Source organism: Dipodomys spectabilis, unplaced genomic scaffold, assembly GCF_019054845.1.
Source record: "Dipodomys spectabilis isolate Male_0828 unplaced genomic scaffold, ASM1905484v1 ptg000042l, whole genome shotgun sequence".
NCBI classification, from domain to species: Eukaryota; Metazoa; Chordata; class Mammalia; order Rodentia; family Heteromyidae; genus Dipodomys; species Dipodomys spectabilis.
In genome coordinates this window covers 15,345,001-15,364,550 of record NW_024870719.1, presented here as the reverse complement: position 1 = coordinate 15,364,550, position 19,550 = coordinate 15,345,001, and the positions used below count along the sequence as shown (strand labels likewise).

The window sequence follows — 19,550 nt, the reverse complement described above, 5'->3', positions numbered from 1 at the left end:
ACTGCCAAAATTGATACACACATTCAATGCAATTCCCATTAAAATCCCAATGACGTATACTGAAATAGAGAAAATAGTCCAAAAGCTCAAATGGAACAACAAAAGACCTAGAATAGCCAAAGCAGTTCTAGGCAAAAGAAACAACACAGGAGGGATCACAATACCGTATTTCAAGCTCTGCTATAGAACCATAATAACAAAGACAGCTTGGTACTGGTACAAAAAGAGACCCGAAAACCAATGGAACAGACTAGAGGACCCAGAAATAAAGCCTTATATGTACAATCAGATGATATTTGACAAATGAGCCAAAGACATACAATGGAAGAGTCATAACCTCTTTAACTACTGGTGCTGGGAAAACTGGGTGGCCACATGCAGAAAAATGAAAGTGGACCCTAGCCTCTCACCATGCACTAACATCAACTCAAAATGGATTAAAGGCCTTAACATCAAACCTGAATCTCTGAAACTACTGCAGGACAGAATAGGAGAGACATTTGAACTTATAGGCACAGGTAAGAACTTCCTGAACAGAATCCCAGGATCACAACAAATTGGAGAGAGACTGGACAAATGGGACTACCTTAAAATAAGAAGTTTCTGCACAGACAAAGAAATAGCAACCAAACTAGAAAGACAGTCATCTAATTGGGAAAAAATATTTACCAGCAAAATATCAGACAACGGTCTAATATCCATTGTATACAGGGAACTCAAGAAACTAACCCCTCACAAATCTAACAAACCAATCATGAAATGGGCAAGGGAACTAAAGAGAGACTTCTCAGAAGAAGCGATAAAAATAGCAAAGAAACACATGAGGAAATGTTCATCATCCCTGGCTATAAAGGAAATGCAAATAAAAACAACACTGAGATACCACCTTACCCCAGCAGAATGGCTCACATCCTAAAGTCAGCCAACGACAAATGCTGGAGGGGATGCGGAGAAAGAGGAACCCTACTGCATTGCTGGTGGGAATGTATACTAATACAACCACTTTGGAAAACAGTCTGGAGGTACCTCAGAAAGCTAAATATAGACTTCCCCTATGACCCAGCCATACCACTCCTAGGCATCTACCCTGAGCAACAGGAACCAGTATACAAAGACATGTTTATTACAGCACTGTTCACAATAACCAAGATTTGGAAACAACTCAGAAGCCTCACTACCGATGAGTGGATCCAAAAATTGTGGTACCTATATACAATGGAATATTATGCAGCCATTAGAAAGGACAAAATAATGGCATTTGCAGGGAAATGGATGGAACTAGAGCAGATTATTTTGAGCAAAATAAGCCAAGAACAAAGAGACAAACGGCACATGGTCTCCCTGATATGTGGATGCTAAAGCCAAAATACAAGAAGATATGGCAAACAGGACTCAAGAAACAAAAGACAGCCACCCATTTTGTCATATCATTGCTAAATGACTCCATGGTCTGGACCATATATATGGTAGATATATGCACGCAACAGAGGGAAGCCAGGAGGAGGAACAGAATAAGTGGGAACAGCCCACGCTAAGCAGAGGAAAGAAATGTAAACATCACCTGATGTGGAAAAATAACTTGTAATGTCAAAGCTCGTAGAATTCACAAACTGTATAGACCATGATAATGACAATTTGCCTTGTGAAAATTAAAATATGTTTGTGACTCTAAGTATCACTATTCCACAATACTGTGAAATATGTGAAATTTATGTAATCACCTAATCTCAATTAAAGGGGAAAAAAGTGAGAGAAGGGATGGGTTAAGAGAGGTGGGTGACAATGTTGTCAGACACTTTGTACTCATACTGTTTTGTAGAATGGGAACTTCTTTGTACAACTACTTAAAGATAATAATAAAAAATAGTTAAAAAAAAAAAAGAAAAAAGAAAGAAAAAGCAAGCAGTTTCAGTATTGGTACATATGTTTCCACTCAAGCACTGTGATATCCTCAGGGTAGACGTTTTTATTAATGGCATTTCAGTCTTTCTCTTTATAGTTTTAAAATCTTAATTAGATCATCTGGCTACTCCCAGAGAGGAAAGCACTTAGTCAAGATACAATTGTAGATGACTTGGATGTGATCTAAGAAACTCCTTCAAAGCTAATAAGATGCCTCTTGTTCTAACAAAACTTGCATGCCATAGTGTCCTGGCCTGATCCCAGAAAGAATTTTCTGGTTGTCCAGTCCCTACCCCCACTGCCTTCCAGATCAACAAAACAACTTTCTAACTAGAAACTAAGACAGCAAAGCAAAAATTAATTGGCTTATTTTAACGATGATAGTAACATTTTGCAACTACATCAATTAAAATTTGTTCCACATAGAAAAGTAGTATTAACTATCCATACAGCAGTGACGGAAGGGTAACGTTGCCCAAAAAGAAATGTACTCTTTACCTAACTCATGTAACTGTAACCCCTTTTGTACATCACCTTTCTAATAATAAATTTAAATTTTTTAAATAAACCATCCATTCAGCAACTCTGATGAGCAGAAGTATATATACATATATGTGTCAGATATAAAATCTATATCATTTAAAGTTATTACTAAAAGTCTCTTTCTTTTAAGGACTTTGCAAACCAGGAAACCCAAACCAGTCTTCCAACAATAGGAAAAGAGACTTAAATTCTACATTCCCCACTCCTGCAGATTTGAGGACTGTTTTGGGGCAGTATAGTAGGATTCATGTAAATGTATGTGCATTTAAATATTATTCATTAATTCCAATTATCCCCAGCCCAGCACTCACTTGTAGCATTTAATTGCTTTAGAAGATAAAGGCACGGATTTGCATTGCAGCGCAACAGCTATTCCTGGTTCAGAACAGAGAGACTGGGAGCTGGGTTGTCATATCCTCCTTTGCCCTGGCCTTCAAAAGCAGCCGAGTGGTAAATGAGTCTCTATCCAGACAAGTGTGTTTCTGAAACAATAGCCAGCCCCCCTGGGTGAACTCAGCTCCTAGCACCCACTGAGAGAGGGGGCTTCCACAGTATTTAGGACTCTGAGCCAAACGCACCGTGGTTGTCCTATTTTTAAAAGTCCTAAAGTTTCCATCACAAGCAGTCTCCTCAAACAGTTATTTTTCCAAAGATTTTCTATACATTGCTAAATTATATTTCTTTTTTTTTAATTGTGAAAGAGGGGTTACAATCACATGAGCAAGGTAATGAGTACATTTCTTATCAAGTATTGTTGCCTCCTCTTTTGTTTCCCCTTCCCATCCCTTCCCATCTCCCCCAACCCACCTCCCCCCACCCCCCACACCCCCGTTTAGGGATACAGGTGGACCCATTGCAACAATGAGAAATACAAGGTGTTATGTCGAAAAACGACCTTTACAACTTTGTATTCCCCTTTTCAAATGGAGCACCCCAGCTCAGTATGTGTGGGGAGCTTTGTCTTTCTAGCAAATTTCCTTCTCTCCAGGCTTACAGGGCCCTTTCAGAAAAAAGAAAAAAAGGAAGGAAAGGAGGGAGGGAGGGAGGGAGGGAGGGAAGCAGGCAGGCAGGCAGGGAGGAAGGGCCCTTTCAGGAAAAAAATAGAAAGAAAGAAAGAGATTGCAGAAAAATGAATGGAGCTAGAAGAAATCATGTTGAATGAGGTAAGCCAAGTGCAAAGAGACAAACTGCACATGGTCTCCTTGATAGGTGGATGTTAAATCCAAAATGTTAGGTGATAAGACAAAATTAACAGGACTTAAGAAACAAAGGACTTCCACTCATCTGGTCGAATCACTACTAAATAACCCTCTTCTGCTGATCACATGTATGGTGTATATGTGCACACCTGAGGGAAACCAGGAGGACGACACAAAACTAGAGGGAATCAGAGAAAAACATACACCAGCCAGCAGGATCCATCAGCTGCACTGGACATTGATCAAAATGAACTAAGCAACACAATGGCAGAGATGGGAAGGAGGGAACAAGTGGGAAAGAGGGAACAGCTGATGCTATGCAAAACAAAAGAAATGTACATATCACCCAATGTGGAAGAAATAACTGTATTGCAAAGCTCATAGAACTCATAAATGTTATAGACAATTTGCTCCATGAAAGTTAGAATGTGTTTGTGACTTTAACTAAGCATCACTATCCCACAATACTGTGAAATTTGGGAAATTATGTAACCATGTAATCACAATAAAAAATTTGGAAAAAAAATAAAGAGAAAGAAAGAAAGAAAACAGAAAGAAAGAAAGAAAGAAAAGAAAGAGAAAGATTCAAGAAAAGAAAGAAAGAAAGAAAAAGATTCAAGAAAAAAAAGAAAGAAAGAAAGAGAAGAAAGTCTGCTTCAGGTTCCCGGCTGCAGAGGTCAGCCCAGCCACTTCTGCTGGGGGAGGAATGGCCTCTCATGTGCCCTCATAATCATTTTAATTAGCCATACATTCTGTAGTACACAAAGGTCTCCATTGGAGCAGATGGCTTGTGGAGGTGGTGGCTGGGCTATTGTGGGCCCGGTCTGTGCCAGGCCCAAAGGCTGCAGATGCTGGTCTGGCCTTGGTACTAGAAGATCTGGGGTTTTGGAGAGACTTAGGCCATCTGCTCCAAAGTCCACCAAAGCAGGTGTCCCTCCAAAGAAAATATTCCCCAAACTGGTGTCGCTTGTGTGGCTAATATGTGGCAGGGCACTCTTGAGCAGCTGTAGGTCAACCCCAGAGCTGGCCTCAATGGTCAGTGTGACATGGAGAGACTCCACCCTTGGGGTGGGTGTAGGAGCTTCCTTTGTTTGCCTAAGGGGGAGGGCAGCTGCTTTCTGAAGCTGCCACTGTGAGGCTCGGCAACCTCTGACCCTCTGCTGGGTTTTCTCTCAATGGGTCAGTTGGCCAGTCCACCTGGTATGGTAATGAGAAGGCATAGGGCAGCCGCTGCCAGCTGTGGCTGCCCAGGGAATACTGTCTGTATGGAGAGGACTGTCCCCAGGGGAGGCTGAGATCCTAAATGGCTTCAAAAGTTAATCGCTTCATCATGTCAAAGCTGTGATTTTTTTTCTCTTCCATTTTTATTAAAGTATAATTAAGTGCATCTTCACCATCAGTGACAGAATTTTAAAAACAGATTCTAGAATGTCAAATGTATGACTGCAATTTGGATTTTTATTCCCAGTAATCTATGGACTTTGTCTATGTAAATATCTGGGCTAACACCAATAACCCAATAAAATACATAAAGCAGAAACTTCCAACAGGATGTTTTCATAAGATGTACATTGTGAAATGATTAAAGCAAGCCAATTAGTGTATCAAAGCTATAGATTTGTTGTTGTTGTTGTTTTTTAAGAATCTCTTCTGGGTCAGTTTTCAGGCTGACCCTGGACGGTCTACTGTTTCCTTCTGCTGCACGTTCCCTAAGTTTGAACGTGGGTTTTGTTTTGTTTTTGTTTTTGTTTGGGGGGGGGTTGGTAACATTCTTGTAACAGGAATAGTAACTAATGCTTCCTTCCTTCACAGATGCTTAGCACTTAAGTCATACCAGGTATGATTCCAGAGACAAAATACTTTCCAGATACAAAGTGCAGTTTTGGTATTGCTGTTCTCTCACCCATGGGAGACACCGAGGCACATGTGATAAGTTACTTGTCCCAAATCACCATACTGATATTTTTAATCAGTATGAAGGTGAAGAGTTCCAACCCTAAGTACCTCCTTGTGGCTGAACCAATGGCAAGAATTGAGCTCTTAAGTGCCAAGTGCACCTCCCTGTTCCATTCAGATGCCATCCCTGTCTCACAGGTGAAGGAAGGTACCAAGGGGGGTTCCCAGGAAGTAATTAAGCTGGTCTCCACCAGGCCCAGTGCTTAACTACTTGATGATTTCACCTCAGGAGTCAAAGAGAAGCTGAAGTTTGCAGGGTAACGTGTACCTGCAGTAATGTCCAAGGGAAGAAATGAAAATCTTTTCTTTGTACTCACTGTTGTGAGAGCACTCCAGCAATAGGCTCCCCCTTCCTCCCCACTCTTCCTGAGATTTTTCATTATTACACTGCATCTAGGGTTCCTGGCAGATCCCTGTCAAGATGCCACCCTGCTGGCTTTCCCCACTCTGCCGGAGCCATCAGCAATTAAAGAAGCTTGCTCTGGAGTGGCACCTCCTTATATTGGCGCTGTTTCAGTAGCTGAATGATCTACTCCATCCAGCCTCCTAACCTACCTTCCCCTTCTTCTCTCTCAGCTTTTTTAATTGGAACCTCAGGCTCCAGGCAGCAGGAATGAAAATAAATGAGCCGTGAATGAATTGAATCCCCCCCCACATACCCCGCAAATATCAATTTAATAATAAACATTCAGCCACCATGTGCTTCCCCGCTCCCTCCCAATTATTAAAGGAACAGACCTGTGGTGGAAAAGTAAAATCATAGTGTATTTGGGTGATACACTCCATGTCCATCTGGGGTGTCTTGGAATGAAAATATAGCCATTAACATAAGCTTACTGCTTCTAGCAGAATGTGCCTAACTAGACTCTTAAAAAGAGTCCTGGGGAATGTTTGGAAACTGTTACTGCTGGAGATTAGCATATATTTAATTAACCTTTATCTGGCCACTTCTACTTGCCTTAAGAGTTGGTGTGAATTGTTGGACTGTCTCAAGATGGTCCCCAAGGTAGGTGTCAGATGACAGTCTCTGATCTTGCCACATCACTGAGCTTGGAGGCCTTGGAATCAGGACCCTTCTCCTACCTGAGCCACACATGGGCTTCCCATCAAGGCTTCTCCATCCATCACAGCACAGGAGGGAGCTGCAGTGTTGGAGAATGGGGCTTGCCAAAGGGAGAGAGAGCCTCTGCCCCCTTTGGACCCCCCCCACCAAGTTACAGGAATTAGGTTAGAATTTGAGAGCAGTTGGGCAAAGAACTAGTAAAGGCCATGCCTACTTGTATTGTACAAACAGCATTTATAACAATAGAAGTAAAAGAAAAGTGTCTCCCACGGTTCCTCAATGAAAAGATATCCATTTTTATTATTTACTTCCAGTCTTTGTTTGTATAAATATTTTTTGCCAGTGGCAATCGTAGGTCACGTTTGTGTTATGGCCTTTTCATTTATTAGGATGTTTTTCCATGGTTCCACATGATGTTTTCAGTATATTTTTAATGACTTCATTATGATGATTATGCTTTATGCCCCATTGTTGAATATCTAAGTTGTTTTCAATGCTTGATTGTTTAAGAAAGTGTTGCTGTGTGCATATTTGTGCATATGGTGTTTTTCTTTCTTTTATTTTTTTCTTGTCTTTGGATAGCAAATGGAATTATTGGATGAAATAGTATAAACATTTCTGTTGCTTTGATACATAAAGCCATTTCATTGCCAAAAGTATAATATCCATTTATGTTGTTAGCCATCACATCAAAACAGGCCTGTTTTAAACTTGTGATTGAATTGAATTGAATTATGTTGAATTAATTGAATAAGAATAACTATGATTCCCTTGGTGGTTTAATTTACCTTTGGTGTTAAGATGAACCATTGCCTAAGTTTATTGCATTTTATTATTTCTTTTTTTTTTTTAGTACCAGAGCTTAAATTCTGGGCCTCATGTTTGCTAGGCAGTTGCTCTATTGTTAGACCATTCCTCCAGTTTTAATTTTGTTGCCTCTCATATAACTTGTCCCTTTTATTTCAAGAATTGTCATTTTTCTTACAAATTTCTATGACTAATAGAGACTTTCCCCAAGCTTAACCAGTTGAATGATTTAAGTCTAAGAACAGTAATGAAAAAAAATTCTGCAATTGTAAATTTAGTTTATATTAGCTATACGTATATCCAATAAACACCACAACATTTTATAGTGTTTCCTATATGCCAGGTGCATAGTTGTAAACACTTTACTTTTGCTCTACTAAATTTGTGCTACTTTATTCCCAATTTATAAATTAATAAATGAGAAAAAAGAGATTAGAAACTTTTGCCAAAGGCCAAGGTAATAGGTAAGCAAGGATTCAGCACCAGGCAATCTCCACATTGGCCCTCTTAGTTAGGGGTAAGAACTGAGCAGAGAAAGCAGCAGGAACGGGTTGTCCTAGTGAATCAGAAATGTGCACCCATTTCCATAGACTCTCAGACCCTGGAAACAGTCTCTTGGGAAATCTTAGTTCTCTGAACTCACTGCTTCCTACATTAACACACATTGAGAAATAAATGAACAAATGTAAGTCAACTTTGATTGGCCCATACATCTTTGTTGCTTTAGGAATTGTTACTAAAGATTAAAGCTGCATTCTTGACATCCATTTCTCCAATTCTCCTGAGCCAGGTAAATTTGGTTCACACTAGATCCTAGCAGATCTGGAGATTGAAATCCAGACACTCATAATTTGAAGCCAACCTGGGCAGAAAAGTCTGTGGGACTGCATCTCCAAAAATAACCAACAAAAAGCCAAGCTGGAGGCATGGCTCAAGTAATAGAGCACCATCTGAACAAACAAGCTTGAGCAAGTGTGAGACCCTTAGTTCAAGCCATAATATTGTAATTAAGACAAAAAAAATCAAATGGGGTACTAGTGGCTCATGCATGTAATCATAGCTACTCAGGAGACTGAGCTCAGAAGATTGCAGTTTGACACTGGTGTGAGCAGACTCTTATCTCCAATTTAGCACCAAAAAAAACAGAGATGGAGGTGGGCCCAAATGGTAGAACACTGGCCTTGAGTACAAAAACTCAAGGACATGCCCAGACCTGTATTCAAGCCCAGAACACACACACACACACACACACACACACACACACACACACACACACACACACACACACACACACACACACACACACACACACACACACACACACACACACACACACACACACACACACACACACACCATCCCTGCTTGTAGTTTGATTTATTTTATCCAATAGTTGTTAGATAAACTCTGTTGAAAAAAAATGAAAAAAAAACCTCTGTTGAGTTTTTTAAAACTTTTTAAGCTCTTTTTTATTGTTATTATAAGGGTGATGTACAGAGAGGTTATAGTTACATAAGTGAAGCAATAAATATATTTCTTTTTGAACAATGTCACCCCTTCCCTCACTCTCTTCCAGTTTTTCTGTCCTATCCCTGCCCACAGGTTGTATAGAGCACTTTCAACATAGTGTATAGTGAATAAACTATTTTTAAATATATTTAACTCGATTGTTTACATTCTGAATAATGAATTCTCACAATTTTCATTGCCAAACTAAGGTAGACATTTAATTCACTTTTCATTGTCTCTGTTGGATAAAGAAACATGGAAGGGCACATAGTCAGAATGCTTTTATTAATGGGACTTTATTGATTGGAAGTTTGTTTTTGTGTTGGTACTGGAGTTTGAACTTGGACACTGTTCCTTAGCTTACCACTTGAGCCACAACTCAACTTTAGGCTTTTTGGTGGGTAATTGGAGGTAAGAGTCTATGGTCTTTCCTGCTGAGGCTGGATTGGAGCTGTGATGCTTAGCTCTTAGTCTCCTGAGTAGCTAGGAGTAGAGGCATGGGACACCAGAGCCCAGCTTTGATGCAAAGTTTCATATTCAAGCAGTTGAATTTTGACCAGAATTGATTATTGAGAGACCAAAGGAATCTTGTTGACTTCACTGCGCCCTCTCTACCCGCCGCCCCCAGACTTCCTCATCCACTAATCCAGGCAGTATCTGTGTAGAAATGTGAGCTGAATGAACTGATGAATTATAGCCACATAAAAACCAAAACTATGGAAAATGAAGATCACACAGGGCCTTACTGATGCAGGTATCTATATATGTTAGTGACTGGCATTTCTAATCTGTTCATGTGATGGTGAACTTAAACATTCTGAGTTATAGCCTTTGGGCACCTTCTGTTTGGCAAGAGTCATCTGGACATTCTTCACTGGACTTTCAGTACAGTGAGGGGAATCTGTGCTATAGGCAATGCCTTCTAAGGAAATCAAGGAGCTGTGGTATCTCTGTAGATGCTTGTCCCTGAAGAGCTGTAGGAGTACTGAGAAGGTGGAGAAGAAGGGATGTGATTAGGTTGCCAAAAGAACCTCAGCTCACACCTAGCTTGGACTGGGTCATGAGTAAGGTAAACAGGTTGTGCTGTGGGGTAAACGTCCTTGCACATGCGAAGGACATACATTTGTTGAGATCCTGATAAGTCTGTGCTATATTGGTGAACACAGCAGATAACAATGTCTGTTTGTAGGTATTCCTTCTTGATTGGCTGGGTAACTGAAGCAAACCCACCTGGATAAAAGCATTGGTGGGTCCTAAAGTCACATGACTCATCAAAGTGGTGATTTCAGAGCCATGGAGTAGTGTGAGAACTGATAAGGCTTTTTTTCTCAAGAAGTTCAAAAACACACTAATCATCTCCCGTGCCTTTTCTAGCGCTGGAAGACACAACGCAGCGAGGAGTACGAAGCAGAAGGTAAGAGCTGGCTGTTCCTTGGTACCTGTGGGGAGGGAAGGGGCAGGGGCCGTCATTCCTAGGGCACTCTGATTCTTTCCTGCATCTTACCCTAGATACTAGGCAGGAATTAATATCAGGATCTACAACAACAAGAAATCCATTCCTGATCGATGCTCATAGTTTTTAAATCCACGTAATTAACACCATGCAAGAGGTGGCAATTATAACATAGTTTTCCACTTACGGACTAATTTTTGTCTATATAGACTTTCAAATTGATTTGAAAGCAATCAACCTAACGGCATTCTACTAAAATGTATCCCTTGCAAGTTACCAAATGTACTTAAGAAGCAGAACATGTCTGTCCTGTGACCACTAGAGGGTGATGAGGTTCAATTAACAAGCTCACAGCCTACCTGGGATTAACTGTTTAAGTGTAATTACAGCATGGTCTCTAGATCTCCAGTATGGAAAGACTGAGCAGTAATTGGATTAACTACTGTTTATAAAGAACAAAAATGGTACTAAGTGATCTCTTCAACTCTTCAAAGTTCATCCAGGCACACAAAATTGTGCTAGTAATTTTCTAATGTTTAAGTGAGGACTTATACAAACATTGATATGTATGTGAAAAACTTACAATGAGGGCATTTAATAAAGGATAGGCTTAGGGTTTAATAAGTAGATAAGGATCTTTCCTATACAAAACTTACCCTTCATGGGGCTGGGAAGGTGGCTCAGTGGTAGAGCGCTTGCCTTGCATGCATGAGGCCCTGGGTTCGATTCCTCAGCACCACATAAGCAAAAAGAAAAAGCTGGAAGTGGCGCTGTGGCTCAAGTGATAGAGTGCTAGTCTTGAGCTGAAGAGCTGAGGGACAGCGCCCAGGCCCAGAGTTCAGGCCCCATGACCAGACCCCCCCCCCCAAAAAAAAAAACTTACCCTTCATATAAAATTTGGAACTTGCAGCTTGCAATCTTTTATTCTTTTTTCAGGTTGGATTGCTTGGTTTCAGGAGGTGATAATGTTCATATGTAACAATTTGTAAAACAACAAATCTGGAAACATTCATGAGGAAATTATTTCCTTCTCAAAAACAAAGTAGAAATGAAACCTACAAATTATAGTAGAAGGTATATAAATCGTGAGGATAACCAGGAGTTGGTGGCTAATGGCTACTATCCCAGCTGCTCAGGAGGCTGAGATCTGAGGCTCATGGTTCTGAGGATCATAGCAGAAGAGTCCATGAGACTCTTACCTCCAATTAACAAGCAAAAAGTCAGAACTAGAGGTATGGCTCAAGTGATAGAGCACTAGCCTTGAGTAAAAAAGACATGCAAGAGCTAGGTCTTGAGTTCAAGCCCTAGTACTGGCATATATACATATGCCACAAAAAAAAGCTTGAAGAGGGGCTAGAGAGGTAGCTCAGTGGTAGAGCGCTTGCCTTGCATGCCATGAGGCCCTGGGTTCGATTCTTCAGCACCACATAAGCAAAAAGAAAAAAAAAAGCCAGAAGTGGTGCTGTGGCTCAAGTGGTAGAGCACTAGCCTTGAGCTGAAGAGCTGAGGGACAGCGCCCAAGCCCAGAGTTCAGGCCCCACAACCGGACCCAAAACAAAACAAAAAAAGCTTGAGGATAACTGTTATAATCACACAGCAGCCTAAGCTTACATCCTCAGCGGCAGTAAAGCAGGCCCTGTGTGCTGTTCTGGAGGAGGAAATGCTTCTTATTCAGGTGTGATTACCATTTAGCAAAAAAGTGTCTGTGCCCCCTATCACCAAAAACAAACAAACAAAAAACAATGATTCCATGACACTGGGACCTCAAGACCAAATCAAGTGGGATCAACATTTATAGTCCCATATATATATATATATATATATATATATATATATATATATATATGTATGTATATATATACATATATATATATATAATTTTTTTTCTTCCAAAACTACAGGTTCCTTTGCAAATAAGCCCTCTCTTTGCAATGCCTTGGGAGACCATACAGTGTCTGTTTTGATTTCAGGCCAGTTAAGGTTTTGGAACCCAGATGACTTGAATGCCTCGCAGAGTGGGTCTTCTCCTCCTCAAGACTGGATAGAAGAGAAACTGCAAGAGGTTTGTGAAGACCTGGGGATCACCCGCGACGGCCACTTGAACCGTAAGAAGCTGGTCTCCATCTGTGAGCAGTATGGCTTGCAGAGTGTTGATGGAGAGGTGAGGCCTGCAGTGGGTTTGATTCTGTAGTACCAATGAGGAAGGAACCTGTAGGCTGCTAATGACAAGGAAGGCTTAGCAGGCCACAGGCTGGGAATGGCCATATCATGGCTTCCTGCAGCTTCTGAGACCAGTTTCGTTCTTCCTATGAAGTCACTCATCAGAGTTTGTCTCTCAAAAAGTGTTGTGTTGTGGAGATAAATGTTTAGCCAAGCCTTTTGGAACCTATTGCTGTGCTGACATGTTACAAGAGGCCTGGACAGGCTAGCTCAGCACATCTACCACGTCAGATGTATTTATGGAGGTGTCAGTCACAGAGCAAGACATGGGAGTGTGGAAGAATTAAGCAGGGTGGACCATACATTTGAGGTGGGGGAATATTTTGAAGCCTAGGCTGCTAAGTTTAGATTTTTTTGGAAAAGCCAGTGTCATCTCTAGTTCTTAAGTGGAGGGAGATACAGGACAATCTTGCTCACTGAGAATCAACAAGCTGTTCACTTGTGACCTAAAGAGAGCCTTGGACATGTAGAGCAGCCAGGTACTCCAGGTCTCACTCTTGCTCTTTTGGAAATGGAAAAGGATGGTTGGTTGTTTAGAAAGTACAAAAAAGAATCTTGAAAGAGCCCCTCAAATAATTTTATTTGGTAAAACTCCCTGCTTTACATTTCCTTTTTTTCTTTTATTCTTTTCTCCTCTCTCCTCACCCCCCTCTCCCTCCCCCTCCCCCTCTCCTTCTCCCTCTCCCTCTCCCTCTGCCTCTCTCTCTCTCTTTCCTTCCCTCTCTCTCCTTCTCCCTTTCTGTGTGTGTGTGTCTGTCTGTCTGTCTCTCTCTCTCCTCTCTCTCTCTCTCTCTCTCTCTCTGTTGGTACTAGAACTTGTCTCAGGGTCTGGGAACTGTCCCTCAGCTTTTCCTCTCAAAGCTGGTGTTGTATCACTTGAACCAAAGCTCCATTTCCAGCTTTTGGTGGTTAGTTGGAGATAAAGAGTCTCACAGACTTTCCTACCCAGGCTGGCTTCAAACATCAATCCTCAGCTCTCAACCTGAGTAACTAAAATTACAGGCATGAGCCACTGGTGCCCGGCTAACATTTTCTGAAAAATTAAGGGATGAGTGTATGAATAGCCATTAAACCAATGAAAACAATTAATTTTAAGATACATCTTTCAGAAAGCTAAGACTAAGGATTAGAAAGAGTTAGAGGTTAGGGCTATCGTTGAAGCTCTTAGATCTTTGGTTAAAATGATATTTGAAACTACACTGTCTGCCTACTTAGGCAATAAGTGGTATTATTTCCCTAACTAAGAAAGTTTTCTCTTCAGAAGCTTCTAAGTAGCCTGGCTGAAAGGAAAGTTGTTGGGTTGTTTTTTTTTTGTTTTTTTGCATTCACTCTTTTATAGCTGACCATCATATATTTTGTGACTACCTTTTGCAATGAATGGCTCAGTAACCATTTATTTTTCAGAGTCATCAGATTAATTCATTCTCCTAATTTATAAACTTGGGCAGTCCACAGAACCACAGGTCATTTCCCAAGAAATATTGCACAAACTTAGATTATTTATCTAAAAACAATTCTTGCAATAAAGGGCAGCCAAACATAGAGAGCGACCCTAAAACCTAGGACAAGGAGAAGCACATTTAGTTCTTTGCCGCTGGTTTAAAGATGCATAAAGGATGCTCACTGAACATACCTTTGACTCTGTGTTGTTGTTTTGTCTTAGAGGAAAAATCATGAATCTGTAGAACTTTTATTAGCTGTAAACCAAGGGAATTGGGAGTTCAAAATAATGTCATTAACAAAGAACTTGAGATCTAAGAATTTTACAAGTGACAGCAATGTAAACTTCAGGCACCCTTTATTTTGTAGCTACAGTTAGGTCACAGTACCCACTGCTTCCTGAGGAGGAAGTGGATTACTGTCTTAGGACCACACCTCTGCTTCCCAGAAGTAAGGATAGCTGAGAGCAGGAATGGCAAACTCCCACCCCAATGTCATACACATTGGCCCAATGTCATACAAATTGGATTTTTTGTGGCACACTATTTTCAAATGGGAGAGTTTTCTAAAAATCCCCAGCCAGGGGCTGAGAAGGTGGCTCAGTGGTAGAGCGCTTGCCTTGCATGCCTGAGGCCCTGGGTTCGATTCCTCAGCACCACATAAGCAAAAAGAAAAAAGCTGGAAGTGGCGCTGTGGCTCAAGTGGTAGAGCGCTAGCCTTGAGCTGAAGAGCTGAGGGACAGCGCGCAGGCCCAGAGTTCAGCCCCACAACTGGACCCCAAAAAAAAAAAAAAAAAATCCCCAGCCAGGTACCAGTGGCCTATGCCTGTAATCATAGCTATTCATGAGGCTGAGATCTGAGGATGGCGGTTTAAACCCAGGCAGGAAAGTCTATAAGACTCTTATCTCCAATAAACTACTCAGAAGTGGTTCTATGGCTCAAAGTGGTACAGTATTAGCCTTGAGCAAAAGGAGCTCAGGGGCAGCACCAGGCCCTAAGTTCAAGCCCTAGTACTGACAAAAATGAATGAATGAATGAATAAATAAATAAACCAATAAATAAATCCCTAGATCTGGCTGCATCTGGCAGATGGAGAGATGTATCTAGATCATTTGAGGAGGGCAGGATGCATGTATTGAGCTTGATGGTCCACTTACCACTTCCCAACATCCTAAAACTTCATCTGTTTCTACCACCTTGCAGACCTCTAGGGGTATTGGTTCATGATCCCTAGCATCAAGATTCTGGAGATGTTAGAAAGGGATTTTTTATCTTTAGTGTGTATAGAGAGAAATAAATTCAATGTACTAACATCAAGTTATAATTCTATAGTGTTAGGAACAACAGTGGTTCTGATTTCTGTTGGCCAGAACATACTTTGGGCATGTATTATTTTGAGTGAAGTATTTAAAATATGTGATTACTGTTTTTCTAGATGATTAAGGAAGTATTTCATAACCTCAATCCCGATGGTACAATGAGTGTTGAAGATTTTTTCTATGGTTTGTTCAAAACTGGAAAATCTCTTACACCTTCAGCATCTACTCCTTACAGACAACTGAAAAGGCACCTCTCTATGCAGGTGAGAAACCAGCGGGGAAGATTTTTTAAAGAAACGTTAAACCCATTTAACAATTGCTAATGTATTAATTTGTTTTTTGAACAAAATTCCAAGGAAAGAATACAAAGCCCAAGGAGAATAAGGAAGACTAAACCATTAGGAAAGAAAGACTGGGCTTAAGAAATGACCATAAATTAGAATGGAATGGCCCTAATTATGCTGTGTGTGTGTGTGCGTGTTTGTCTGTGTGTGTGTCTGTGTCTGTGTCTGCATGCACAAACATGCATGTGTGCGTTCTGGTACTAGGGCTTGAACTCAGGGCCTGGATTCTGTGCTTTGCCTTTTTACCACCTGAGCCACATCTCCATTTCTAGCTTTTTGGTGGTTAATTGGAGATAAGAGTTTCACAGACTTTCCTGCCCAGACTGGCTTCAAACCAAGATCCTCAGGTCTTTGTCTCCTGAGTAACGAGGATTGCAGGTGTGAGCCACCAGTGCTCAACCATATACTTCTAACTGTTGTTATTGTTGCTATTATTGCTGTTATCAGGATTTGAACTTGTGGCCTTGAGTTTGAACCATATCTCTGGTCTATAATTACGCCTCTTGACATGAACTCAGGGTCGGAAGAAGCCTGATGTGGTCTGTCTATGAAAAAGAACTCTCAGAACAATTCTTTTAAATAAACTTTCTAGGCTTGACTCATTGGGAAACAGGGACCAATCAAAGACACTGCATGACTCCTTCTTCCCCTCCCCTGCTCCCTCTGAGGTCAGGACTGACCAATTTCAGTCTTGACTAGGTGAAATGCCTGCAGTCCAGCTAAGCTTGCTCATCTTTCTTCCTCCAGTCTTTTGATGAGAGTGGACGTCGTACCATGACCCCATCAGCAAAGACAAGCACCATTGGCTTTCGTGTCTTGTCCTGTCTGGATGATGGGATGGGCCATGCATCTGTGGAGAGGATACTGGACACTTGGCAGGAAGAGGGCATTGAGAACAGCCAGGAGATACTGAAGGTGTGTTGCTTACAGGGGAGAAAAGTAGCTCGTTTGGGAAGAGTTGAAAAGGTTGTTGTTGTTTTTATACCTTTGATTTAGTTCCATTTCTCCTTAACGATTATTCTGTTCATAAGATCTCAGAGACTTGTCTTGTCTCTCCAGGAGTCTAACGGCCGCTTTCTGTGATTTTTAACCCCAAATTATTAACATGAGAAAGGCTCTTATCAGACCCTTGGTTGTTAAGAATTAAATTTATACCAATGTGTTTATAATCCCAGATAATTTTTTCCCATAGTGGGGATTAAACTGTGGACCTCAAGCTTGCCAGGCAGGTGTTCTACCACTTGAGCCACATCTCTAGCCCCTTTCTACATTCATTGTTCTTGAGGTAGGGTCTTGCTTTATGATTGGAACAGTCTGAGTTTTGATCCTCCTGCTTGTGCTTCTCTATATCTGTAGGGATGACAGGTATAGGCCACCACACCCTGCCATTGTGCTTTCCCTGTAGCTGGCATAATCGGCCCCACTACCTTGCCCAGCAATGGGTTGAGATGAAGTTTCACAAACTTCTTTTTGTCCAGAGTAGCCTTGAACTCGTTCACTTGGCTTCTGCCTTCCAAGCAGCTAGGATTACAGGCTTAAACCACCACGCTCAGCTCCAGATAGTATTGTTTGTAAAAATACAAATGATCATTTTATTTGAATTTTGAAAAAAAATTATATTTGAAAAATAAATTAGTTACCTTCTAGATTAAATATTCTTCCTGAGAAATCACTAAAGAAATGTAAGCATTGAGCTTCTAAGCTACGGTCAGTTCTCTGAGTTTATATAATCTTCACATTTTCTGATCTCAGAAGATAGAATTCACAAATTCTGTCTGAAACTTATTCTATCATGTTCTGTTTTTTAGGCCTTGGATTTCGGGCTTGATGGAAATGTTAACTTGACAGAACTGACACTGGCTCTTGAAAATGAACTTTTGGTCACCAAGAATGGCATTCATCAGGCAGCTCTGGCCAGCTTCAAGGCTGAGATCCGGCATTTGTTGTGAGTTGAGCAGAAGATTTGCCTGCTGTATTCCCTCTCCCACCATCTACAAGCCTTGTGATGCCTTCCATGAGCACCCTTCCATTCCAAGTGCAAATGTGGCTGTTCCTCTTCATCTACCCATGGCACAAGTCTCCCTTAAACTGTGGGGAAATTAGAACTTGGCTTATTGATTTTTTTTTAAGGAATCTTGGCATGCCCTTTTTGTTTTAGGAAGGTTTTGGTTGTCTTGGTTTTGGGTTTGAATTGAAGCAAGCCAGACAAGACTGGTTTGTTTGTTTTTTTGTTTCTGTTGTTGTTGTTTTTTGTTAGAAACTTGTTGCTTAGAAACAGTCACCCATTAACTCAGTTTATTTCTGATTCTAGGGAACGGGTCGACCAAGTGGTCAGAGAAAAAGAGAAGCTACGATCAGACCTGGACAAGGCTGAGAAGCTCAAGTCTCTGATGGCTTCAGAGGTGGATGATCACCACGCAGCCATAGAAAGGAGGAATGAGTACAATCTCAGGTGGGACTGGCAGGGTGAGAGGTTGAGTCCTTTGCCCAGCTTGCTGGCCCAGGGTGCGTTGCCTACCTGCCTGCCCTGTCTATATCTGGCTGTAGAGATTTTGGTGTGGCCAAGCCTAAAGGATGGCAACACACAGGAGGTCATTTCTCCCAGCACTTTCCACCTCTGAAACTCGGTTTCCATTTTTGGAGGATCCACAGAGGGACCCCCAGAGGGACCTGACCCCGCTGCTTTTTTATTTTTTTTCCTCCTCACAGGAAACTGGATGAGGAGTACAAGGAGCGCATAGCAGCATTAAAGAATGAACTGTGCAAAGAGAGAGAGCAGATCTTGCAGCAGCTGGGCAAGCAACGCTTAGAACTCGAGCAGGAAATCGAAAAGGCAAAAACAGAAGAGAACTTCATTCGGGACCGCCTTGCCCTCTCTTTAAAGGTAATCCTCCTATTTGTTTTATCCCTGTGGGCAGACCCTGGCTCTGTGAGACAGCAAGTCTGCACAGGGCTTGCTCTGTGGTTGGTACCAACAGTTCATACGCAGACATGGCAAGGACTCTGCAAGGATATGGCTTTCAGGGGTATCCATCCTCCTGATGTGTTGATGTTGCTAACTGGGGTAGCCAGTTCTGCCCTGAGGTTGTACTGGGTCCTTGGTGTGGTGTGGTAGCTGGCTGACACCCTCATTCTCCTAGTGCTCCTCCAAGCTTGTCCTCCTGCTCAGGTCTCCTGTGTCCTTTCCTATCTGGCCCCCTGCTCACACAGATGGGCTCAGTCCCTGCCCCACAGAGCCATTTCTCTGAATTTCCAAACATGCCTTTCTACCCATATGTTCCCCCTTTCCTTTGCCCTGGGGGCAAGCGGGGGAAGAGATCTTTTGCTTACTGGATTCTCCCACCAGGTTAAATAGGGTTGAGACAGATTGCCTTACTCTGATCTCCGTACTATTGCGTATGGGAAAAGTCTTTGATCAAGTTACTCAAACCTGTTCCATAAGGTACAGATGGCTAGTACAGGGATACTGTCTAGACTTGGCATGAGTGTCATATCAGATGATGTATCTCAGGGGTATCATATCAGATTAGATAGGTAGAGAGATATAGATATAAAGTTCACAAATAACAAGTACATGTGAGATATTTGCTACTGTTTCTATTATGAATTGTTCCTGAAACTCCACTCCTAATACACTGAGCCTGTTGCCCTCTCCTAACTATGCGTCTGTGTCAGCTCCTTGATTTACTCCCTTACCAGCATCATCACCTTTTCCTGTAAGCCCCAGAACTTAAAATTCTCAGTGGTCCCACCTCATCCTCACTCAAGCTCTCTCAGTCATGTCAAAGCCTTGAA

The 19,550-nt window shown here is 41.5% G+C and overlaps 1 protein-coding gene across 4 annotated transcripts in view; it reads left to right on the top strand.

The window, feature by feature from the left end:
* The window catches only part of Nin (ninein), a 115,796-nt gene that overhangs the window by 48,135 nt on the left and 48,111 nt on the right, over window positions 1-19,550 (top strand). For all 4 annotated transcript variants that reach the window (XM_042677844.1, XM_042677843.1, XM_042677846.1 and 1 more), the window contains 7 exons: window positions 10,354-10,393; window positions 12,403-12,593; window positions 15,528-15,674; window positions 16,503-16,670; window positions 17,564-17,700; window positions 18,067-18,207; window positions 18,465-18,639. In XM_042677844.1, coding sequence (XP_042533778.1) covers window positions 10,354-10,393; window positions 12,403-12,593; window positions 15,528-15,674; window positions 16,503-16,670; window positions 17,564-17,700; window positions 18,067-18,207; window positions 18,465-18,639 — 999 coding nt within the window. The remainder of the gene's footprint in view (window positions 1-10,353; window positions 10,394-12,402; window positions 12,594-15,527; window positions 15,675-16,502; window positions 16,671-17,563; window positions 17,701-18,066; window positions 18,208-18,464; window positions 18,640-19,550) is intronic.